Raw genomic sequence first — 26,397 nt, 5'->3', positions numbered from 1 at the left:
TATAAAAAGCTTTGCTTGCACAAAATTGTTGCTTTGAATGACTTTCCAATCCAGCCTCATATCAGCAAATTAAGCTATAGAAAAGCCTCTTTATGTTAAATGTTGTGAGTCTTGTTTGTTTCTGTCTTGCAATTGCAAAATGAAATACCTGAAGTGCACATATATGTATTATTATTGTTGATATTTTATTTATTTTTAATAAAAATTTTTACATTGTTATAAGAAACAGTGGTAATTATTGTGCTGCACACCACAGCGCTCCCTGGTAGTACATGTCAGTGTAAGCTGCATGTTTCTATTCTTCCTTGTAAAACTATAGAGCACTTTTATTGCTATGATTAATCATAATTTATTTGTGGCATTTAATATAGTTGCATTATTATACTTCTTTATACAACCATTTCACTCAGGAGCAGTTTAAGAAAGGAGGGGGCCTTTGTGCATACTCCGTGTGTGCCCCTCGTCTCTGCGATACTTTTAACTCTGTGAATACACAGTGCTCGAGAAACATGGTTTTCAATGACTAACCTCTATTGCAAATGTGCAAGTCTAATGAAACAAGGTGCCTGCTATGTTCCCGATAACAAATCTTTCCTGTATATGTGCAAATCACAGGGAAAATGCCATTCTCCAGTGCCAGCACAGGATGGAGAGGTACATTTTTAAATATGGGTGTAGGGTGTGCAGTGTGGGCCCCTGGACCCAAGGGCCTTAGTGCACTGCAAACACTGCTCAGTATAGATACATTTATGACTTCAACATTTTCTTCCCTGATTCATATCTCATCACCGGGCTGCAAATTCGCTCAAGCTCTCACTGCAAAATTGACAGGTGGCCAGCATTTGGGGGAGGCACCCGGTGGTTTCCTTGGAGTGACATTAAAATATGCAGGAAGGTCCAAGAGATATCAGGGAGGCCCTGTGACATCAGCTCCACCCCCATTTAGCCAGTTGAGCACAGCTGCCAAGTCACAAGCTACTCAGCCACTGCACACACTGGAGCAATCATTCCATGGTGATGGGTGTGCATATTTTCACAAGGCTGCAGTGCCATTCGCAGACTTGCACATGGGCTGGATTTCACTCTGGCAGGGCGGCAGCTAAATCTTTGCAGGTGCCCATTATCTAAACACAAAATGATTAAATAAATGTTTGCAGGGCCCTGTGATCAGGCCCTATATTCCGGCAGAATCAGATTTTTTTTTCTTTTTTATAACCAATTGATGTTTATTTGCATTATTGCATCATTTCTACACTGTAAATGTTTCAAAATACTATCTGGCCAATCAATAAAATGTGCACCTCTCACATAGAAAATAAGCACTTTTCTGCATTACACTACATGCAAATTACCATACAACATAGGCTCTTACTCCACAGACTGACAAGCAAAGGCAGAGCTTGAATATAGTATAGTTAGAACTGTGCACCATGCAAACAGGGCTGGTTCCATTTCAAAGCAATATTTATATGAAGCAACTCCCAATGTTTATGTATCACCTAGAGAACTCTGCATTCTTTTACAAATGCCAAAGCAGGGGCCCTCCAGGGAGTTTGCTACATACCAGCTGGAAGCAGCACAGAATGGATACAATTTTTGAGAACAGTTAAAACAATGTTTCAGGCATGAATGACCTTTTCGAAAGATTTTCACTATATTTTAATTTCTTTAAAAATCATGTGAGCTTCTTATTACTGGTTAATTATAATACAATGAAATATCCCTGAGTGGATTACACACTTGCCTGAGCCTCTTCATACAATACAATAACAAAAATTAAAATAAAAAGATAATGGATGAAAATTCTGTCAGGAAAATTGTAAGGCTTCCACTGTGCAATAAATCTGGGTAATGTAGAGGTGGACTGTGCAGTCACTAGTGTCCACAATACCATCAACGAATCAGGTTTACAGCCCTAGCCCTGGACCATGGGAAATGCTTACAGTAGCACTTGTCTGCCTTCCCCTCTCCTACCTCAAACCTTCTAGGAATTGACCTCTTATCTCTTCCCCTACATCTTCCTCCAATCTCCTTCTCTAGCCTATGCCTCTCCTCTCTCTGTAATCATCTTCTTCCTACCACTACCCCCTCTCCCACGCCTCTTCTTCTTCTGATCTCTCTGCCACCACCCCCCCCCCCCCATATTCTCCCCTCTTTGCCTTTAATCTATTGTTAACCCCATCTTATTCTTGCTCTATAAACTTACAGGCTTTAGTGTAGAAGGTAAAGTACAGGAAGGCACAAGTGATGAAAATATCCCACTTGCTACAAGGACTCCACTGCCACATCAATTCCATTGATCTACAACTAACAATAAGGCACAATTAAAATCATTAAGCAGAAAAGATTAATAAACCTACCAACGCCTTGGATTGCTTTCCTGACTGCATCAGCATCTCTGCCTGCACTGAATCCTGGGGAATCTTTAACTGTCCCTCTGCTTCCAACCTGTGGGAACATATAGAACATGCCGTTAGACAACTCCGATAGAGATGGGCTTTAATTGTACTAATTAACACACCATTCACTGATGGTTACAATGCTTTCCTGCAACCAGCAATGTCACGGTTATCCATAATGGGATTGTTATTCACTACACACCACACAATACAATTTCCTAACTGGTGAAGAGATGCAAATCAGTAATTTCCTTAATATCTGCAATTGGATTTTAAGGAAGACAGTGTCAATATATAACTGCAACACAAGTTTCTTATCATTAAAGCTGGTTGAATTGCTGATATTGGGTTCTGTTCCGTAAACATAAAATAGTCTTTTCTGCAGCAATTTGTAAAAAACTAGGTAAACACTAGACCAGTGGTTCACAAACTGGGGTACATGTATTCCTGGAGGTACAGTTCAGACCAGTTGGGGGCACTTGAAAATAATATTGGTAATAGCAGAAGAAGTCTTCTGAAGGTGGAAAGAAGAAGTCTCTCATTGCCATGGAGACAAACCATGTTGCGTCACTTCCAGTCCTGTCTGCAGAGTCGAGTCATCAGCATCTCCTCGTGCTTTTGCCCGACCAGCAATCCACTGGGAGCTACCCGCACTGCCCTCGGACAACAGCGATCATATGCACAATGCTGACACCGGTGGGGAAAGCAGCGGCATTAATTCTACAGGCATTAGCGGGAAACCCAGAGACACAGCAGCCAGACACAGATGGCCGGATTCCTGACCGCACACCACTCCTACGCTACTCCTTAATATAAGGACATGCATACCACTCCACTTGTAAGTACTGTGGATATTTAAAATTGAAAGGAGGGGGTACTCCTAAATGAAAAGCATAATCAAGTGGTAAGGGAGAGAATAAAAAAGGTTGAGAACCGTGGCACTAGACCATGTCGACCAATTCTGTGGATTAGAAATTCATAAATAACCAGACATCAAGTTCTGTATGAGTACCAGTGGCTTGCCAAAAGTGTCGGAGATGGTCCCCCACCACATAGTCCCCTTTGCATGGGCCACATGTCAGTCTCCAGTGGAAGATCATTACTACCCTGGCAGGAATATTCAGTCTTAAAAACATGTCGCACCCTTTTTTTGTTATGCTCCATCTGTATGTGTGTATATATGTGTGTGTGTATATATATGTATATCTATTTATCTATCTATCTGTATATATACAGATGGAGCATAACAACAAAAGTCAGACCAGGGAGCACTTTAATGAAAATGCAAACAAATCATACTTCATGAGAATAAAGGGACATAGAGGGGCACATACTGACATATAAGAGAACACAAAACAAATATGGATGTATGGAAGGACAGGACACGTGTATTTTTCTGGCAGCATTGCACCATCAAATTTTTTTCATATCCAATACAGATGGAGCAGGTCTTATTATTGCCACCTATGGCGATGTTTCCGACACACGCCATGGCGCATACATGTAGCGAATCGCCGTGGCGCTTCACGACGAGTGCAATATCACAGACCAACCACCAGATGTCACTTTTAAAAACCTCATTTGCGCATGCGTAAGATTTGTGCTTCAGCGCGTGCATGATGCGCAGGAATTACATGAACTTTATTATACGATGAGCACCTCTCTAATGCCGCTGGCACGAGCGTGATCCAGTCTCTTCAGCCGAGAGTGCATCATGCTGATGCGGACAGAGAGTGTCGTACATGTACTGTACGTCATGGTCGGGAGGTACTTCCCGACACATGACGTACATGAACGTCATGGCTTCTAACTGTCACTGCGTCTATAGACGCAGTGACAGTTAGGAGATGTAGCCGCACAGACGCTAATGCGTAACATCAAACACCGTACTGTAGTTCTAAAGGTTGTACGACACGGACGCTATGCGTCTCAGTATACAGTACAGTATTGTTCTAAAGGCGGTCACAATATTGGAAACTTGGTCACAATATGGTTTTGCAGCATTACATTCACAGTATTGTGCGGTAAGTTACTGATGGGTAGATTTACAGTATGAAGCGGTGATAGGGGAGGAGAAGTGGAAAATGCCGTCCAATCAGCTCCTGACTGTTAAGCTACAGGCTGGGTGTAGAATCAGTCATGGTAGTATAGTAGTCATTACACTGTACAGTTCTTGGCTGTAGTGTAGTGGTTATCTGCATGGTGTTTCACGCCGGAGACCCGTGTTCGATTACGGCGTTAAACCTTTAATATTATAGTATCAAATTTTACAGTTTTAACTAAGATATAATTATTGACAATATACTGTGTGATTAAAATATAATTATTTATATATATTATATATATTTACAGTATAGTATTACATTTTACAGTATATTGTATAAGTAATGTATTACAGTATATAAAAACTACTGATAAACTACTGATAAACTACTGTACCCACTACTCAGCGGGGGGCGCACAGAATGGGACGCTGTTCCGCACAGGACGCACGGCGCATAGGACGCACGGCGCATAGGACGCACGGCGCACACGCTATTGCAGTATACTGTAGGCGCCATTATCAGTATCGCTAGTACTGTTCCTGGACCTGTTCAGTATGTCGGACACTGGCAGAGTCAGGAGGGCAAGGCCCTTTGGCAGAGGGGAGCTCCTCACCCTGGTGGCTTGGCGGGACAGGCTCCTGGTCTCTAATCGGGAGATTGTGGAGGCCTACCAGGGGGCCCGTCAAGCCATCAGGGTGAGGTTCCATAGAGACAGGCCAGTTAGGAGCCTCCAGAGGAGATGGTCCGACCTGGTCCGTCGGGACCCTCAACTGCTGGACTCCCTCAGGCAAAGTAAGTACTGTACATACCTGTACAATGTTGAGTGCTATTGTATACAGTATTTTTTTACTTGTTGCCATGGGGGATTTTACAGTATACTGTACCTGTATTTTTTTTTAATGTGCTGATTGCTGTACAACTGTTCAGGTAGATTTTACAGAACTTGCTATTAGAATTAGAATTTAGAATTAGGGGGTGTGTCATTCTCCACCTGAAGGGTGTGTCTACAGTACTTCCATACAGTACACTACTGTACTGTACATGGAGATACTGTATTGTGTGTGGGGGGGGCGCTGACCTGGACAGAGAGGTTTTTTGGACCGGGTCTGAGAGCGCCAGAGTCAGCTGTTCAGCAGTGGTATTGATACAGATTTGGGGGGAGCAGTATTAGACAGGTCCTTCTGAGCATTGTTCCGCTCTCCAACTCCAGGGCCTGGACCCCACTTCTTACATTCCCATTCCTGCAGCCACCAGACCTGGTTTCCAGCCCATGGTTGGGGTGATGTCAACATGTTAACCCCCGGAATCCATGGCAGATCATGTACTGTACAGTAAATTCTTTGCAATGAGCATGTTAATCCCTTCCAGAGTGTGCAACACCTGGAAGACCAGGTTCATCCCATGGCAACGAGCATGTTAACCCCCTAATATGCAATGAGCATTATAGTGTGTGTAGTAATGGACATTATGGAATGTGGTAAAATACTGTACATACTGTACTGTAATACAGTAGGTACAGTATTTTGGTGTACAGTATGGCATAATGTGTAGGACTAATGAGAGAGAGATGGAGATTGCTGCTACAGTACTGTGCAGTATTTCAGGGAGTCTCCTGCTGAAGAGGGAAGGCAACTACTGTATGCTGTACAGTACATGCTTGTTGCCATGGGTGATTTCCTACAGCATTGGTTTTCATGACATACTGTACAGTACTGTACAGTAAATTGTGGGCCCTTACAAACTTTTGATATGGGGCCTACAAATACTGTATCTGCAGTAATTACAGTATGCCTTACGCACTGTATTTCTTATTTTTCCAGGTATCAGCAGGATGACGCTGCGGGAGAGACAGCACCGCCACTGTAAGTACAGTACAGTATACTGTATACAGTACAGAGCGGAACATTGCATATTGACTTTCAAACATGTGGGATACTGTACAGGACCACAGCATTTCATCCCTCCTGGAATGGGTCATTTTGGCAGGTACTGTACTGTACTGTACTGTTATGTACTGCACAGTACAGTATGTACTGTAGTGTTGATACAGTACCTTAACACATTGTACTTTATAGTACAGTATGTTCGTGTTAGAGAATATACAGTACTGTACAGCACAGTAGTTTTTTTGTGTGCTTTTCCGCAGTCCCAGTGGATGTCGCAGCTCCAGAAAGCCTCCCTGCCGCCACCCAGGAGGAGAGGGCCACCTCTGCCCCCACCCAGCTGGAGGAGGAGTCTCTGAGCGCGGTTGGTAAGTATTGTACAGTATAACACCAGGGCTCTCACCATCTGTACCGGAAAAGTATTTTTGAACAGGCTCCAGCATGTACTGAGGCCCTTGTTCTTCTTCACTCTCTGACCAAATCCTTCTTGGATGGACACATTTGACATTGTGGTGTCGACATTTTGACATTCGACATTATGTCATTCGACATTATGACCGCATGCCGTACTGTGAAAGTGCGCCGTTGATATGGTCTGCTGCCCAGGGCCCACACAGACCATATCGACGGTGCTCTCTAGAGCCGCCAACCCCCCCTCCCTGTACCCCCCTCGGTACAGTACTGTGCTTACAGCGCCTGATGGCCTGAAGTCTCTCAGGATCCCTCCTGACCAGGTCACTCCAGCGCCGCTCTAAGGAGCGGATAGACCGCTGACGGCCAGTGTCCCTAAGGATAGCCCTGCGGGTCTTTCTGTAGGCCTTCATTTTCTCCTTGTTGCTGGAGAGAGTCCTGTCTCTCCAGCGCACAAGGTGCCTCAGCTCCCGGGTGCTGTACGGGCCCTCTCTGCGCTCCGCCATTGTACTGTACAATGCAGTGGTGCACAGCATACAGTACAATAAAGCACAGGTGACGCAAAATTTCGGCGCGGGGGTCCTAGACACATGACTTTCATCATGCGCCCAAAACTTTATTTAAAAGAGTTTGGAGATACTAAATCGCTAGGACATACTGTACTGTATAGTTTTATTAAATATCATTCTACAAAATACTGTACACACTGTATTCCAATAGAAAAAACCCTGAGGATGGCCCGCCAGCTCTGGAAGCACGTCTGGCACGGCCCGCCCCTTCGTGGATTCTTTGCTCTGCAGGAGATGTTGAAGCGTAATGACCTGTATTAGCCGACCCCCTCCACCCCTGGGGGGAGGGGAGGAGGCGCTTGACTTCATTACTCCTTGCAAGAGACAATACAGTATTGCAGCGTGTGAAATACTGTAGGGCTTTCTTAAACCAGTCACCCCCGGCAAACCTCGCACTGGACGCTTCAACTCATACTGTAACTCTTGGTCCTCGCGGAGGTTCAGTCGCATTAGCGGCTAAATCTCCCGAGTGTACTATCTAGATTCGGCCGCAGATGCGCCTGAACCTCCGTGAAGTCTGGTCTGTCAGGACTCGGCTTGTGAATCCTTCAGTACACATTTAGTGGTCTACGCTAGCTTTATTGATTACTGTGCATTTATAAATAAATAAATAAATAAATAAACATCAAAATTATCTTACAACCCCCTCCCCTCCGTAATCGAACTCGGGCCTCCTGCTTGGATTGCCGCGCAGCTAACCACTAGACTACTGTACGGTCATGTAACCCGTGGCAGGATGTGATGGCAAAACCAGTACCCCTGCAGCCTCTGAGACGCCCCCCTGGCGAGAACCCCGAGGACGGCACGGCCCGCCCCTTCGTGGATTCTTTGCTCTGCAGGAGATGTTGAAGTGTAATGACCTGTATTAGCCGACCCCCTCCACCCCTGGGGGGAGGGGAGGAGGCGCTTGACTTCATTACTCCTTGCAAGAGACAATACAGTATTGCAGCGTGTGAAATAGGGCTTTCTTAAACCAGTCACCCCCGGCAAACCTCGCACTGGACGCTTCAACTCATACTGTAACTCTTGGTCCTCGCGGAGGTTCAGTCGCATTAGCGGCTAAATCTCCCGAGTGTACTATCTAGATTCGGCCGCAGATGCGCCTGAACCTCCGTGAAGTCTGGTCTGTCAGGACTCGGCTTGTGAATCCTTCAGTACACATTTAGTGGTCTACGCTAGCTTTATTGATTACTGTGCATTTATAAATAAATAAATAAATAAATAAATAAACATCAAAATTATCTTACAACCCCCTCCCCTCCGTAATCGAACTCGGGCCTCCTGCTTGGATTGCCGCGCAGCTAACCACTAGACTACTGTACGGTCATGTAACCCGTGGCAGGATGTGATGGCAAAACCAGTACCCCTGCAGCCTCTGAGACGCCCCCCTGGCGAGAACCCCGAGGACGGCACGGCCCGCCCCTTCGTGGATTCTTTGCTCTGCAGGAGATGTTGAAGTGTAATGACCTGTATTAGCCGACCCCCTCCACCCCTGGGGGGAGGGGAGGAGGCGCTTGACTTCATTACTCCTTGCAAGAGACAATACAGTATTGCAGCGTGTGAAATAGGGCTTTCTTAAACCAGTCACCCCCGGCAAACCTCGCACTGGACGCTTCAACTCATACTGTAACTCTTGGTCCTCGCGGAGGTTCAGTCGCATTAGCGGCTAAATCTCCCGAGTGTACTATCTAGATTCGGCCGCAGATGCGCCTGAACCTCCGTGAAGTCTGGTCTGTCAGGACTCGGCTTGTGAATCCTTCAGTACACATTTAGTGGTCTACGCTAGCTTTATTGATTACTGTGCATTTATAAATAAATAAATAAATAAATAAATAAACATCAAAATTATCTTACAACCCCCTCCCCTCCGTAATCGAACTCGGGCCTCCTGCTTGGATTGCCGCGCAGCTAACCACTAGACTACTGTACGGTCATGTAACCCGTGGCAGGATGTGATGGCAAAACCAGTACCCCTGCAGCCTCTGAGACGCCCCCCTGGCGAGAACCCCGAGGACGGCACGGCCCGCCCCTTCGTGGATTCTTTGCTCTGCAGGAGATGTTGAAGTGTAATGACCTGTATTAGCCGACCCCCTCCACCCCTGGGGGGAGGGGAGGAGGCGCTTGACTTCATTACTCCTTGCAAGAGACAATACAGTATTGCAGCGTGTGAAATAGGGCTTTCTTAAACCAGTCACCCCCGGCAAACCTCGCACTGGACGCTTCAACTCATACTGTAACTCTTGGTCCTCGCGGAGGTTCAGTCGCATTAGCGGCTAAATCTCCCGAGTGTACTATCTAGATTCGGCCGCAGATGCGCCTGAACCTCCGTGAAGTCTGGTCTGTCAGGACTCGGCTTGTGAATCCTTCAGTACACATTTAGTGGTCTACGCTAGCTTTATTGATTACTGTGCATTTATAAATAAATAAATAAATAAACATCAAAATTATCTTACAACCCCCTCCCCTCCGTAATCGAACTCGGGCCTCCTGCTTGGATTGCCGCGCAGCTAACCACTAGACTACTGTACGGTCATGTAACCCGTGGCAGGATGTGATGGCAAAACCAGTACCCCTGCAGCCTCTGAGACGCCCCCCTGGCGAGAACCCCGAGGACGGCCCGCCAGCGTCTGATACCTGTAGTTCTTTCATGGATTGTCTGAGTTTGTCCTTTCATAGATTAGTGCTGTCATGTACTGTAGTACTGTACTTTATTTTAGCGCAAGTCGATACCGTCCAACTCTGGAAAGGCAGGAGGCACTTTGACTTCAGCGCCTCCTCCATTTGCTCACTTGTACTGTATTGTACGTTCACTAGTGTCTCATTTTAATTTACTTTACTGTACTTTATCATTTCCCACGAGCACCTCATCGTGCATGAGCGTCTAATCGCGCACGAGCTTCTCATACAGTATAGTAATACGGCGAATGGAGGAATCACTCCGACTGTATCTTGATGGAGCATTAGCCACCCAGTGGTGGCAGATTGTATTACATGGCGAGCAACCATGTAGCTTGGCGGACGCCAGCGCCATAAAAATATCGATGCGCCAGAACCTCCGCCATGGCGTCCAGGCGGCAATAATAAGGCCGGCGCTATCTGTATGTCTGCCTCCTATATATAATTATATTGTACATTTTATATTGTTTTACACTAACTGATGACTAATTGCACAATTGTTTTCATGGAACTTCTGGTCTCCTCTTGAGAACTCATCAGTACACCTTTGAAAAAGTTGTCTTAGCACAACGAAACGCGTCAGCAGTACAGATAGCGCCGGCCTTATTATTGCCGCCTGGACGCCATGGCGGAGGTTCTGGCGCATCGATATTTTTATGGCGCTGGCGTCCGCCAAGCTACATGGTTGCTCGCCATGTAATACAATCTGCCACCACTGGGTGGCTAATGCTCCATCAAGATACAGTCGGAGTGATTCCTCCATTCGCCGTATTACTATACTGTATGAGAAGCTCGTGCGCGATTAGACGCTCATGCACGATGAGGTGCTCGTGGGAAATGATAAAGTACAGTACAGTAAAGTAAATTAAAATGAGACACTAGTGAACGTACAATACAGTACAAGTGAGCAAATGGAGGAGGCGCTGAAGTCAAAGTGCCTCCTGCCTTTCCAGAGTTGGACGGTATCGACTTGCGCTAAAATAAAGTACAGTACTACAGTACATGACAGCACTAATCTATGAAAGGACAAACTCAGACAATCCATGAAAGAACTACAGGTATCAGACGCTGGCGGGCCGTCCTCGGGGTTCTCGCCAGGGGGGCGTCTCAGAGGCTGCAGGGGTACTGGTTTTGCCATCACATCCTGCCACGGGTTACATGACCATACAGTAGTCTAGTGGTTAGCTGCGCGGCAATCCAAGCAGGAGGCCCGAGTTCGATTACGGAGGGGAGGGGGTTGTAAGATAATTTTGATGTTTATTTATTTATTTATTTATAAATGCACAGTAATCAATAAAGCTAGCGTAGACCACTAAATGTGTACTGAAGGATTCACAAGCCGAGTCCTGACAGACCAGACTTCACGGAGGTTCAGGCGCATCTGCGGCCGAATCTAGATAGTACACTCGGGAGATTTAGCCGCTAATGCGACTGAACCTCCGCGAGGACCAAGAGTTACAGTATGAGTTGAAGCGTCCAGTGCGAGGTTTGCCGGGGGTGACTGGTTTAAGAAAGCCCTATTTCACACGCTGCAATACTGTATTGTCTCTTGCAAGGAGTAATGAAGTCAAGCGCCTCCTCCCCTCCCCCCAGGGGTGGAGGGGGTCGGCTAATACAGGTCATTACACTTCAACATCTCCTGCAGAGCAAAGAATCCACGAAGGGGCGGGCCGTGCCGTCCTCGGGGTTCTCGCCAGGGGGGCGTCTCAGAGGCTGCAGGGGTACTGGTTTTGCCATCACATCCTGCCACGGGTTACATGACCGTACAGTAGTCTAGTGGTTAGCTGCGCGGCAATCCAAGCAGGAGGCCCGAGTTCGATTACGGAGGGGAGGGGGTTGTAAGATAATTTTGATGTTTATTTATTTATTTATTTATTTATAAATGCACAGTAATCAATAAAGCTAGCGTAGACCACTAAATGTGTACTGAAGGATTCACAAGCCGAGTCCTGACAGACCAGACTTCACGGAGGTTCAGGCGCATCTGCGGCCGAATCTAGATAGTACACTCGGGAGATTTAGCCGCTAATGCGACTGAACCTCCGCGAGGACCAAGAGTTACAGTATGAGTTGAAGCGTCCAGTGCGAGGTTTGCCGGGGGTGACTGGTTTAAGAAAGCCCTATTTCACACGCTGCAATACTGTATTGTCTCTTGCAAGGAGTAATGAAGTCAAGCGCCTCCTCCCCTCCCCCCAGGGGTGGAGGGGGTCGGCTAATACAGGTCATTACACTTCAACATCTCCTGCAGAGCAAAGAATCCACGAAGGGGCGGGCCGTGCCGTCCTCGGGGTTCTCGCCAGGGGGGCGTCTCAGAGGCTGCAGGGGTACTGGTTTTGCCATCACATCCTGCCACGGGTTACATGACCGTACAGTAGTCTAGTGGTTAGCTGCGCGGCAATCCAAGCAGGAGGCCAGAGTTCGATTACGGAGGGGAGGGGGTTGTAAGATAATTTTGATGTTTATTTATTTATTTATAAATGCACAGTAATCAATAAAGCTAGCGTAGACCACTAAATGTGTACTGAAGGATTCACAAGCCGAGTCCTGACAGACCAGACTTCACGGAGGTTCAGGCGCATCTGCGGCCGAATCTAGATAGTACACTCGGGAGATTTAGCCGCTAATGCGACTGAACCTCCGCGAGGACCAAGAGTTACAGTATGAGTTGAAGCGTCCAGTGCGAGGTTTGCCGGGGGTGACTGGTTTAAGAAAGCCCTACAGTATTTCACACGCTGCAATACTGTATTGTCTCTTGCAAGGAGTAATGAAGTCAAGCGCCTCCTCCCCTCCCCCCAGGGGTGGAGGGGGTCGGCTAATACAGGTCATTACACTTCAACATCTCCTGCAGAGCAAAGAATCCACGAAGGGGCGGGCCGTGCCAGACGTGCTTCCAGAGCTGGCGGGCCATCCTCAGGGTTTTTTCTATTGGAATACAGTGTGTACAGTATTTTGTAGAATGATATTTAATAAAACTATACAGTACAGTATGTCCTAGCGATTTAGTATCTCCAAACTCTTTTAAATAAAGTTTTGGGCGCATGATGAAAGTCATGTGTCTAGGACCCCCGCGCCGAAATTTTGCGTCACCTGTGCTTTATTGTACTGTATGCTGTGCACCACTGCATTGTACAGTACAATGGCGGAGCGCAGAGAGGGCCCGTACAGCACCCGGGAGCTGAGGCACCTTGTGCGCTGGAGAGACAGGACTCTCTCCAGCAACAAGGAGAAAATGAAGGCCTACAGAAAGACCCGCAGGGCTATCCTTAGGGACACTGGCCGTCAGCGGTCTATCCGCTCCTTAGAGCGGCGCTGGAGTGACCTGGTCAGGAGGGATCCTGAGAGACTTCAGGCCATCAGGCGCTGTAAGCACAGTACTGTACCGAGGGGGGTACAGGGAGGGGGGGTTGGCGGCTCTAGAGAGCACCGTCGATATGGTCTGTGTGGGCCCTGGGCAGCAGACCATATCAACGGCGCACTTTCACAGTACGGCATGCGGTCATAATGTCGAATGACATAATGTCGAATGTCAAAATGTCGACACCACAATGTCAAATGTGTCCATCCAAGAAGGATTTTGTCAGAGAGTGAAGAAGAACAAGGGCCTCAGTACATGCTGGAGCCTGTTCAAAAATACTTTTCCGGTACAGATGGTGAGAGCCCTGGTGTTATACTGTACAATACTTACCAACCGCGCTCAGAGACTCCTCCTCCAGCTGGGTGGGGGCAGAGGTGGCCCTCTCCTCCTGGGTGGCGGCAGGGAGGCTTTCTGGAGCTGCGACATCCACTGGGACTGCGGAAAAGCACACAAAAAAACTACTGTGCTGTACAGTACTGTATATTCTCTAACACGAACATACTGTACTATAAAGTACAATGTGTTAAGGTACTGTATCAACACTACAGTACATACTGTACTGTGCAGTACATAACAGTACAGTACAGTACAGTACCTGCCAAAATGACCCATTCCAGGAGGGATGAAATGCTGTGGTCCTGTACAGTATCCCACATGTTTGAAAGTCAATATGCAATGTTCCGCTCTGTACTGTATACAGTATACTGTACTGTACTTACAGTGGTGGTGCTGTCTCTCCCGCAGCGTCATCCTGCTGATACCTGGAAAAATAAGAAATACAGTGCGTAAGGCATACTGTAATTACTGCAGATACAGTATTTGTAGGCCCCATATCAAAAGTTTGTAAGGGCCCACAATTTACTGTACAGTACTGTACAGTATGTCATGAAAACCAATGCTGTAGGAAATCACCCATGGCAACAAGCATGTACTGTACAGCATACAGTAGTTGCCTTCCCTCTTCAGCAGGAGACTCCCTGAAATACTGCACAGTACTGTAGCAGCAATCTCCATCTCTCTCTCATTAGTCCTACACATTATGCCATACTGTACACCAAAATACTGTACCTACTGTATTACAGTACAGTATGTACAGTATTTTACCACATTCCATAATGTCCATTACTACACACACTATAATGCTCATTGCATATTAGGGGGTTAACATGCTCGTTGCCATGGGATGAACCTGGTCTTCCAGGTGTTGCACACTCTGGAAGGGATTAACATGCTCATTGCAAAGAATTTACTGTACAGTACATGATCTGCCATGGATTCCGGGGGTTAACATGTTGACATCACCCCAACCATGGGCTGGAAACCAGGTCTGGTGGCTGCAGGAATGGGAATGTAAGAAGTGGGGTCCAGGCCCTGGAGTTGGAGAGCGGAACAATGCTCAGAAGGACCTGTCTAATACTGCTCCCCCCAAATCTGTATCAATACCACTGCTGAACAGCTGACTCTGGCGCTCTCAGACCCGGTCCAAAAAACCTCTCTGTCCAGGTCAGCGCCCCCCCCACACACAATACAGTATCTCCATGTACAGTACAGTAGTGTACTGTATGGAAGTACTGTAGACACACCCTTCAGGTGGAGAATGACACACCCCCTAATTCTAAATTCTAATTCTAATAGCAAGTTCTGTAAAATCTACCTGAACAGTTGTACAGCAATCAGCACATTAAAAAAAAATACAGGTACAGTATACTGTAAAATCCCCCATGGCAACAAGTAAAAAAATACTGTATACAATAGCACTCAACATTGTACAGGTATGTACAGTACTTACTTTGCCTGAGGGAGTCCAGCAGTTGAGGGTCCCGACGGACCAGGTCGGACCATCTCCTCTGGAGGCTCCTAACTGGCCTGTCTCTATGGAACCTCACCCTGATGGCTTGACGGGCCCCCTGGTAGGCCTCCACAATCTCCCGATTAGAGACCAGGAGCCTGTCCCGCCAAGCCACCAGGGTGAGGAGCTCCCCTCTGCCAAAGGGCCTTGCCCTCCTGACTCTGCCAGTGTCCGACATACTGAACAGGTCCAGGAACAGTACTAGCGATACTGATAATGGCGCCTACAGTATACTGCAATAGCGTGTGCGCCGTGCGTCCTATGCGCCGTGCGTCCTATGCGCCGTGCGTCCTGTGCGGAACAGCGTCCCATTCTGTGCGCCCCCCGCTGAGTAGTGGGTACAGTAGTTTATCAGTAGTTTATCAGTAGTTTTTATATACTGTAATACATTACTTATACAATATACTGTAAAATGTAATACTATACTGTAAATATATATAATATATATAAATAATTATATTTTAATCACACAGTATATTGTCAATAATTATATCTTAGTTAAAACTGTAAAATTTGATACTATAATATTAAAGGTTTAACGCCGTAATCGAACACGGGTCTCCGGCGTGAAACACCATGCAGATAACCACTACACTACAGCCAAGAACTGTACAGTGTAATGACTACTATACTACCATGACTGATTCTACACCCAGCCTGTAGCTTAACAGTCAGGAGCTGATTGGACGGCATTTTCCACTTCTCCTCCCCTATCACCGCTTCATACTGTAAATCTACCCATCAGTAACTTACCGCACAATACTGTGAATGTAATGCTGCAAAACCATATTGTGACCAAGTTTCCAATATTGTGACCGCCTTTAGAACAATACTGTACTGTATACTGAGACGCATAGCGTCCGTGTCGTACAACCTTTAGAACTACAGTACGGTGTTTGATGTTACGCATTAGCGTCTGTGCGGCTACATCTCCTAACTGTCACTGCGTCTATAGACGCAGTGACAGTTAGAAGCCATGACGTTCATGTACGTCATGTGTCGGGAAGTACCTCCCGACCATGACGTACAGTACATGTACGACACTCTCTGTCCGCATCAGCATGATGCACTCTCGGCTGAAGAGACTGGATCACGCTCGTGCCAGCGGCATTAGAGAGGTGCTCATCGTATAATAAAGTTCATGTAATTCCTGCGCATCATGCACGCGCTGAAGCACAAATCTTACGCATGCGCAAATGAGGTTTTTAAAAGTGACATCTGGTGGTTGGTCTGTGATATTGCACTCGTCGTGAAGCGCCACGGCGATTCGCTACATGTATGCGCCATGGCGTGTGTCGGAAACATCGCCATAGGTGGCAATAATAAGACCTGCTCCATCTGTACATGATCCATTACTGACGTATTACTACAGTACTTCAGACAACTACAGTACTTTCATCCCAGCTTGAACCAGCTCAGCCAATACCAATCTTTCATATTAAAGGAGATTTGGATACCACCTCTTGCTTCCACCACCTTCCCACTGGACTTTTAAATCTGCACCCTTGTGAGGACTGCCTGCTCAATTGGAGCTTAAAAAAAAACCCTGCGGTAATTATTAATCAAGTCTGGACCAAAGATCACAGTGGTGACATATAGGGGGAAATTTACTAAGCTAAATTCGTGGGGAAAAAAATCTTTATTTGCATACGAAAATACGATTTTTTTTTTGCCCGTATTCGTATTTTTGTCATTGACTATGCCAAAAATAAGAGTTTTCGTATTGATGGGACATTCGTATTTGTATACGTACACCATCGATAGAATACGACAGAATTTTGCGGCTCCTGATTGCCCGCTAGGCGGCCAATAGAATCATTCGGAGGAGAAGCGCTGAAGATGAAACTTCAGTGCTTCTCCTGTTCGCTGTTGCCGGGTTATCGATTTTGGTACTTTTTTCCTAGCACGGCCACAACGATCATGATCGTGGGCATCGTGAGGAAAAATCGGGGGCATCGCGGCCATCGCATGCACTAAAAAAATCGGGTGCGATGGTACCGACGCGATGCCCGCGATTTCCCCATAGGGAACAATGTTAAATGCATCAATTTACCCGCGATGCCCCCGATTTTCCATAGTGAAATGTCCCCCCAAAAGTAGTTTACGCCACCCCACGATCAACGCGAACCCGAAGCGTGGCGAGCGCAGCGAGCCCGCGAGGGGCGGTGGTACGCGTCCTCCGACCTTTTCATACCCCCACTATCCACGTCGGCGTGGAGTTGAGAATAGAATAGTGTGGCGAGCGCAGCGAGCCACCGAGCCCGAAGCGTGGCGAGCCCCGCGAGGGGACGCGGATACCTGTGAAGGCCGCGAAGGGACGCGTTTACCTGTGAAGGTATCCGCGTCCGCTTGCCAAGCTTCGGGCTCGGTGGCTCGCTGCGCTCGCCACACTATTCTATTCTCAACTCCACGCCGACATGGATAGTGGGGGTATGAAAAGGTCGGAGGACGCGTACCGCCGCGCTCGCCACGCTTCGGGTTCGCGTTGATCGTGGGGTGGCATCAACTACTTTTGGGGGGACATTTCACTGTTCAGGGATGTTTTTGGGGTTTTCTGGCCCATTTACCATTGTTCCCTATGATGATTTGGGTCAATTGAGCCATTTAACATTGATTCCTATGGGAAATCCGGGGCATCGCGAGTAAATTGAGGCATTTAACATTGATCCCTATGGAGAAATCGGGGGCATCGCGTCTGGACCATTTAAGCCGCATACGACGCGACCGACGTGATATTTACTTTTTACAATGCATTTCAATGGGAAAATCGGGGGCATCGCGTCGGTCGCGTCGTATACCACTAAAAATGACACCCGATGCCCGCGATTGTGGTCGTGCTAGGAAACAAGTACCTCGATTTTTTTTTCAAAGTACCGGAGAGAAGAGGACGGATCTATGCCTGAGGAGACCTGTGAGTAGAATTTCCTTCCACAGGTCCCCTATGGATTTCAGTGAACCCCTGGACCACAGAGCCCTGGACCCAAGGACCTACCTACGGTCTCAAGATAGGTAAGTATCAGTATGTGTGGGCTTTGGATGTAATTTTACTATTTATAATACTGTGGAACTACAAGTGCCAGCGGGCCCTTTAATGCCCCGCATGCTGGAACTTGTGGTTCTCCAAGAGGGGGGGACACAAGAACACACCCTCTACTTTAGAGTGTTTTTTCACACCCCCCCCCGCTTAACATTTTGGGGGTGTGGCCTAACCGTGGGAGGTGGCCCGGCATACCTTCCAGCGGCCTTGATTATAGGAACAAGCCATTCATTTATCACTAATTCTGTATCCTCTAAGTGTCCCATTTTTTAGAAACAGAGGTTCATTATATTAATATGTATTTATATTAGTGTTACTTTTTATTGATCCAGTCGTTTAAGATTGATTATTAGCGCTACCAGGGTCGGACTGGGACCAGAAATAGGCCCTGGCATTTTGATCACACATGCCCACCTGCAGTAGGAGGGACCCTTGCGCAGCAAAGCCGCACATCGGAAAGGTGGCGTGGCCTCAAGGAAAGAAGGCTTGGCATCACAAAAAGGAGACATTACACTGCCCATTACACATTATGGAACACACCGTAATGCCCATTACACAATATGCTATATATATATATATATATATATATATATATATATATATATATATATATATATATATATATATATATATATATATATATATATATATATATAAAAATAAACAGCGGCAATTCATTTTTGTCCAGTTACGATTTATATAATAAACCACTGGAGAAGACCGTAACTAACATAGAGGACTATATAGCAGCTGGAAGATGTTCTGCAGCAGCAGTATGCACAAAAATATTTGACCATCGACTAATCAAGTAAAATAATAATAAGTGTCAAATAGTAATTACAATGCTGTTATAGAAGTGGATATAACTATATCACCCCTGCTGCCAGTCAGAGTATACCCACTAGAGTACTGCCTGCCACCTTATATAGTTGTACCCCTGCACTCACCCCTCTCCCCCACCTGCCAGACAAGGTGTTAATATTTAGCAGCCTCCCTATGGGGCACCACCCCAAGCCCAGCTCTCTGCCGGAGGGGGGGGGGGGGTCTATCCTCCAAGGAGGTCGCCCTACCTGCGCCGCTGTGTGATGGTGGCGATGGTGGTGCTGGGCTAAAGGTGCCCACACCCAGGGCGGGGAACTGCGGGCTGGCGTCCAGCAGCATCTCCGGGGCGTGCGGCTCCTGCAGATGTGCGGTGTGTCAGGAGCTGGGGTTGCCGCTGCTCACATACAGGGTGTCTGCAGGTGGTGGTGCTGCTGCGGGAAGCAGGATGTGCGGCTACTGACGGGGGTGGGGGGTGATACGTCCTCAGCGTCCTCCCCCCTCCCTTTCTGGTCATCTGTGTGCTCTGCTCTAGGTGACTTGAGCTGCGTGGCTATTTTTGTGCAGCTGTCGGCTCAGGGTTTGTTTTAAGTGTTTTTTCTGGATGCAGCTAAATCTGGCTGCACAAAATAGGCCCACAAGGCAATCGGCCCTTTTGGCATATGCCAGAAGTGCCAGATGGCCAGTCCGGCCCTGAGCGCTACTCTTTTCTTTGTATGTACCAATGGGGCAGATGTATTCAGCCTTAACAAGAGATAAATGCAAGGGTGATAAGGAGAAATAAACGTCCAGCCAATCAGCTCCCTACTGACTTTTTTCAAACACAGGCTGTAACATGAAAGTTGGCAAGTGATTGGCTGGACGTTTATCTCTCCTTATCACCCTTGGATTTATCTTGTTAAGGCTTAATACATCTGCCCCACTGTTTGGGAACTGACCTTTCCTTGAGTTAGCTGCTTGACTACATCCTCCATTAAGGTGCCCGGTTTACCGAGGTAACCTTTTTTGCATCTGTAGCACTTTATGATGAATGAGGATACATCTATACAGAAAAAAACGGTTGTCCTCTCCACATAAGGTAGGAGTATCAAATACCATAGTGTACTCATCTCCCATTAATATTTATGTAATATAGGGAGTCAGGGCCGGATTAACAATGGGCCTGATGGAGCTATAGCTCCAGGCCCACTCTTCACATGGGACCCGCTAATTTCGAGCTCCACCCGGTTCCAACAGCTGCCAGTTCCCCCTCCGGCATCACAGAAGCTCGAGGTTGATCTCAATCGAACTCAAATCGCTGGGCCTTCAATCTGATACATGGTCCATATGGGTTCATTGGTTCTAGAGATATTGCGGTTAAACCAATTTTTTTTCATTTCTGAAATGTAATTTCATGGCTGTTCATGTTGTTTGAGGACAGATTTCTCTGGAACCAAACGGCCCAGTTTCACAGGACCAAAATCATTCGAAGCCTACATGTAAATGGGTCAGTTGGTTCCGAAGATATAGCTGGTTGTTTAAAGGGGGCGGGGGTGGTTTTCTCTCCCCCTCACACCAGAAAATGCAGGGACTAGGCTGGTGTAAAAGGGGCCAGTCCAGGAATGTCCCTACATGATCCTGAGACCATATTCCCGGGTAAATCCCTGCATTTTCTGGTGTGAAAGGGGTATTATTTCAAAAAGCAGTGCTCTGAATACAGCTGGGAAGCCCCCTGCTCTCTGCCCGGCTGTCAATGGCTGTCATTTCTGCCTGGCAGCTGTCCCCCAGTTACCACGAGCATGTATTCCCCTTTGGCAATGAGCATGTAATCCCACATGGCAATGAGCATGTTCTCACATGGCAATGAGCATGGAACCCCTGGCAATGAGCATGGAACCCCTGGCAATGAGCATGTAGGTAAGCAACCCTTATGTAGCATACATTTTAATAGGCATTATGGTGTTTGGCGTAATACTTAATGGAGATTATTGTGTGTGTCTTAACATGTAATGGACATTATGGTGTAAATTTTTAATGCGCGCCAATGCCCCTATTTATGAAGCATATTGTGCATTATCGATCAATCTGTTTGGTATAGTGCAGGCATGTCCAAACTATGGCCCTCCAGCTGTTGTGAAACTACAAGTCCCATCATGCATTGCCACAGTTTGGCTATTAGGGAATGCTAAAACTATGTCAAGGCATGCTGGGATGTGTAGTTTCACAACAGCTGGAGGGCCACTGTTTGGATATGCCTGGTGTAGTGTGTATTTTGGCTCAATCCATGTGGCACAAAGTGATTTTTGCCTTAATCGGTGTGGCATAACGTGAATTGTGACTCAATCTGTGTGCCATAGTGTGAATTTTGGCTCATTCTATGTGGCATAATGTGTAAGAGGCAAGTACAGTATAAGGGGGTTACTATTGTGTTGCATGATTTGTATAAGGGGTATATGGTGCGGTAAACTTAGGTGACCACATAAATGGTGCTAAAATGTTGGCTACCAAGTTTCGGCTTTCAGTATTTTTTTTTATGACTGCAGTGCCGCCTCACCCCGCAAGTATCTCAGGACATCGGCATCCTGCGAGTGCACCTTTGGAGGGCACCCGCCAATATATCTCCCTGCATTTTTCTTATGCCAGCCCCCTGCCTTTTCCAGGCATATATAATTAGTTGAAAGTATTTACATAGACACACCCATGAGCAGACCACCCAACCAGAACACTAGCCACGCCCCCCACATTATTAGGTGCTGGCCACAACCCCCATTATTGCACATAATAGGCCCTTGATCATTTTCAGCTCCAGGCCCTTTTAGACCTTAATCTGGCTCTGTAGGGAGTGCTACCTTCTAACACCACTTTTGTTTGTTCTGTATATACAGAACAACTGTATCATTACAGTTTGGGGTCATGGGGGGAGAGACTGTTAGAGGCTAATCCTTATTAGTTACAAGTGTGCCAATCCTACATTTTATGTGGTCCCGTCTACCTTTCAGAATTTTACCCAGGGTCATTTTATTTTCCAAATCTGCCCCAGGACACGTTACAAACAAATCTGACAAAGGAAAGTGGAGCTGGGGGCTGAAGATGCTTGTGCTGCTTGTCACCGATTTGCATCATCATTGCTATAATATAATATTGGTTTACTGATATCAATCATCATCTAGTTATATGGCACCACAAGGTATCCACAGCACTTAATTACAAAGTACATAAACAAAACAGGAAATGATGACTAGGAGACCCCACCAACGCCAATATGGATGTCAGCGGGAACCCAGTGTGGTGTGCCGGCGTTGGCAAATACAGAAACACTTGCCGATGCCGGCTCCGAAGTAAACTACTGTAGAGGAAGCTATGGCCATGCTGCCCTTCAGCATGGGCAGTGTTTACGAGGACCTCCCTCACCTGAACATGCTGGACGAGGAAGGGGGTCGTTAACGATGCATGGGAGCACATATTATTAATAATATTTAGTGCACACACTAGAAGATAAAGTAAAAGATATCTTTCAGAAAGGGCTTTACAGTTGAATACAAATCGAGGACAAGTACAGGGTACAGAACCATCGCTGCATCAGCAGAGGACACTGGAATAGGTATCAGCATGGCAGAAAACTGCAGGATTTGGTGCCATCAAAGAAGGTTTAAGTAAGAAAAGAAAAAGCACATGAGGGAGAGGGTCCTGCTTGTGAGAGCTTACATTCTAAAAGGAGAGAGTAAAGCTTTACAATAACAATTCATAACGTCAGACATATTTTCCAGCAGAAATTCTTATCTTGAATAAATGTTAGAGGAAGCGGAAAAAAAAATAGCCAGCGCACATCCTCACTCCCCTCCGCCCTAAACATGTACCAGGAAGTACTGATAAATGCTTTCACAAAAGATTCTCAGTGCTGTCACATTCCAGCATCTTCCTACAAAGGCAGTCAGCCAGAATATTACAGTATACTCTTCACTGATCTATTGTCCAACATAACCCCGCTTATTTGGAACATAAAAAGAACAAGACTGACATTACAGATCACACAATTGTTTTATATTTGTTCAAATACCTAAATAAAAATGGCATTTTTACACTTAATTTTAACTGACTCAAAGCCCAGAGTAACTGCAGCTAGTTTATAATAACATACAACATTAACATCCCTATCTGGTGACAATGTGTGTTTGGACAGAACTACCGCCAAATGCAATGAATGCCAATTATCTGATTAACCTGCCCACCTGGTTCTATTACAGGGTAGCTGGGAAGTAAAATCTTATAAAGGCTTTTACTGCCTGTTACTGTTTAGAGATCCATTGTGCTTTATGGTTACATTTAAAAAAGAAATTAAATATTGACAAAAATAATTAGAAACCACAACTTTTCACCACCCGTAATACAAGAGCCAAAATAAGCAGAGGAGACAATATAACATCCGGGAAAGTATTTAGGGGCTTAGATTTTAGACTGATATTCTTATCAGTTATTGATCTAGCGCGCACACACATTCCGCAGCACTTTACAGAGAATATTTGATCATTCACTTCGGTCCCTGCCCCACTGGACTTTACAGTCCACATTACTGTGCAATAGTTTTACAGGTGTGGGAAAAATACTGCAAAGAATGATTTTAAAATAGTTGATAGTTTATTTTTAGCAAAATGCAAAGTGAATGAACAGATAAGAGATCAAATCAAATCATTATTTGGCATGACTGCCCTTTGCCTTCAAAACAGCATCAATTCTTCTAGGTACACTTGCACACAGTACTGGGGAGTGAAGTTGTTCCAAACATCTTGGAGAACTCACCGCAGATCTTCTGTCGATGAATGCTTTCTAAAATCCTTCCGTCTCTTTATGTAATCCCAGACAGACTCAATCAGGGCTCTGTGGGGGTCATACTATCACTTCAAGGACCCCCTGTTCTTCTTTACAATGTAGACAGTTCTTAATGTCACCACCCGTATGTTTGGGGTCGTTGTCCTGCTCTCAGGGCCGGATTAAAGGGGGAGCACAGAGGCTCAGTACCCCTGGGCCCCCCTGTGGTTGGCATGTATCTAAAAATGTATTTGGCATGTATTTTTTTTAGCTAAAGGTTTTGTGCATGGGACTTCACCTATCTGACAATATGACAATGATTAATGGTGCTAAGCATCAGGAGCCAAGGCACACTGACTGCACAAGTGTGCAGTGCATTACTGAGAGTTGACTAAGTCCCATGAGACTTTGCACAAGAGGTCAGAGGCTGAGAGGCTTGTGCTGAGCTCTGCTTGGTGGAGCTCATCATATTTTTCTCAGGCCCATGGAGGACAGCAGCAGCGGCCTTGTCATGGGAGGGTTTTGAATTAGATGCAGCGCTGAGCTTACCCATTGACCAAGTTTATACTGCCTTTACTCTGTTTTGGACAGTGTAATACACTCCCGTGCAGTTTGTGGACAGTAATGACAAGTAGGAGAGGCCCCTCTGTCTAAAGTGACCCTGGGCCCCTGGAAGGCTTTATTGGGCCCTGCCTGCTCTAGAATATAATTTTGATCCAAATCAGATGCCTCCCTGATGGTACCACATGATTAATAGGTACCTGCCTGTGGCCGGCACTGAGAGCGGGCGCGGGGAGCGTGAGCTCCGTGAACATCCTACTTAAATATCCTGCCCCGGGACCTGCGGATGGTGTATGCATGCCCCCACTGTCTCCATAGATGCTTCTCTGCCATCTGTGCTCCCCGCAGCTCTCCTCGACGGCTTGTGGAGTCTCCGATCGGTGGGGCCTGCTGTGCCTCGCGCATCTACTTAGGCGTCGGCGCCATCTTGGATCCTCCGGCAGCTCCGACTACACGTGGGAGCCTTTGGTGTGCTGCTCCAGTGCCCGACTGCGCTGCTGCCGCTGGCTGGGTGAAAAGGCGGGTGGGGGCGGCCGGTGACTCTCCGGAGGATAAGCGGGAGAGAGTGGGAGCTATCTCCTTCGAGGCACGCCGCTCGGCCGCACGGAGAGGCAGGAACCATCCTGCTTGTCTGTCCCCAGAGCTGCTGTACATATATAGATCTGATCCTGTGCTGGGCTTGGCGATTACCTCTCACCTATACCTGCTGGAACCTGTAAGTCTCACACCATCTGGACTGTACTACGCTAATGTGTTACCAGTGACACTGATTTCCCCTTAAGTTGTTGCCCTTCATAATCCTGGTGACGTGCTATCCGTCGCCTTTCTACAGCTAAGGGTCGACTTTATTGTAGATTACACTTCTACTGCCTACTGTGTGGTGTGTGCTGCCCTGTTTGAGACCTTGGTGCAGACCTTTTGTCCTCCAATTAACTATTTGGTCGAAACGGAGATGGCGCTGTGTCGGATCCTGCAAGCTATTGCCTCTTCTACAGATAGGCTTATCAACCAACTCAATACTTTGCAGCAGGCTATGGTCTCTACTCCCTACAATAATGCAGCACCTGCTGAAGCACCAGAGGTCACTATTTCCACGCGCTGTGACAGCGCATCTTATATGACTTCTACTTCTCTAGAAATCCGTGATATGCAACCACAAGATCCTGGCTCTGGTTCTGCTTCACTGCTCTATATTCACTGATGCCCGCCCGGGATCGTCCCACTCTCCTATAATGTATCAGACATCCTCTTGGCATTGCTTGTACTCCTATTGTGGTACTTATCCTACTTTTTGCACCTGCCGCTGACGAAGACCCGGACCCTATGGATGCCTGCCTGGGACCGTCCCACTCTCCTAAACTGTATCCGACACCATTCTGGAATTGCTTGTACTCCTTTGGTGGAACATATCCTACTTTTCCAGTTGCTGCTGACGAAGACCCGGATCCTATGAACCTCTCTTCCCCTGGTTTTGAAAAATGGCCAGATTGATAATACACACCACATTATAACCTGAGATATCTCTTGCTGTTTACTACATATTTCGTAATTTTTTGTTATTTGCCAGATGATATCCTCCTCATTTTTTTTTTTTTTTTTTAGGGACGTAAGCTTATATTCGATTACATTTCTATGTCTTTCGCTGCGGGGGGCATGGGGGTGTGTATACTTAGTTTAGTTTACTTAAGTTGCCTCTATATTCAAAAAAAGTATCCTATTTTCTTTGCCCCTGCTAGCCATTCGGTCAATATCCTCTTTATTAGATGGGTGGGATGGAATACTTTTAGAAACATAGTTAGGAGGGTAGGGGTTATGTTAATGGGATCTGGGTATACCTAGGTTGGGGGTAGGTCATACAGGGTGGGGGATTATGGGGAGGTTTGTTTTGGATTTTTGCTTTAGTTTAGTTAGTTGGGGGGTCGTTTTCAGGGATCCAGGTACGCCTAGTTGGGGGTGGGAGGTTATAGGGGTGGTTTGCTTTGGGTTTTTGGATGGGTTATGTTAATTT

At 46.5% G+C, this 26,397-nt stretch overlaps 1 protein-coding gene across 1 annotated transcript in view; it reads right to left on the bottom strand.

Annotated features, from left to right (window-relative positions):
* ANXA3 (annexin A3) overlaps positions 1 to 26,397 on the bottom strand; it is an 86,462-nt gene that overhangs the window by 48,075 nt on the left and 11,990 nt on the right. Inside the window, exon 3 of the mRNA XM_083177116.1 lies at positions 2,361 to 2,448. Coding sequence (XP_083033242.1) covers positions 2,361 to 2,448 — 88 coding nt within the window. The remainder of the gene's footprint in view (positions 1 to 2,360; positions 2,449 to 26,397) is intronic.

Source organism: Crinia signifera, chromosome 1, assembly GCF_055691185.1.
Source record: "Crinia signifera chromosome 1, ASM5569118v1, whole genome shotgun sequence".
NCBI lineage: Eukaryota > Metazoa > Chordata > Amphibia > Anura > Myobatrachidae > Crinia > Crinia signifera.
This window is presented reverse-complemented; position numbering and strand designations above follow the sequence as displayed.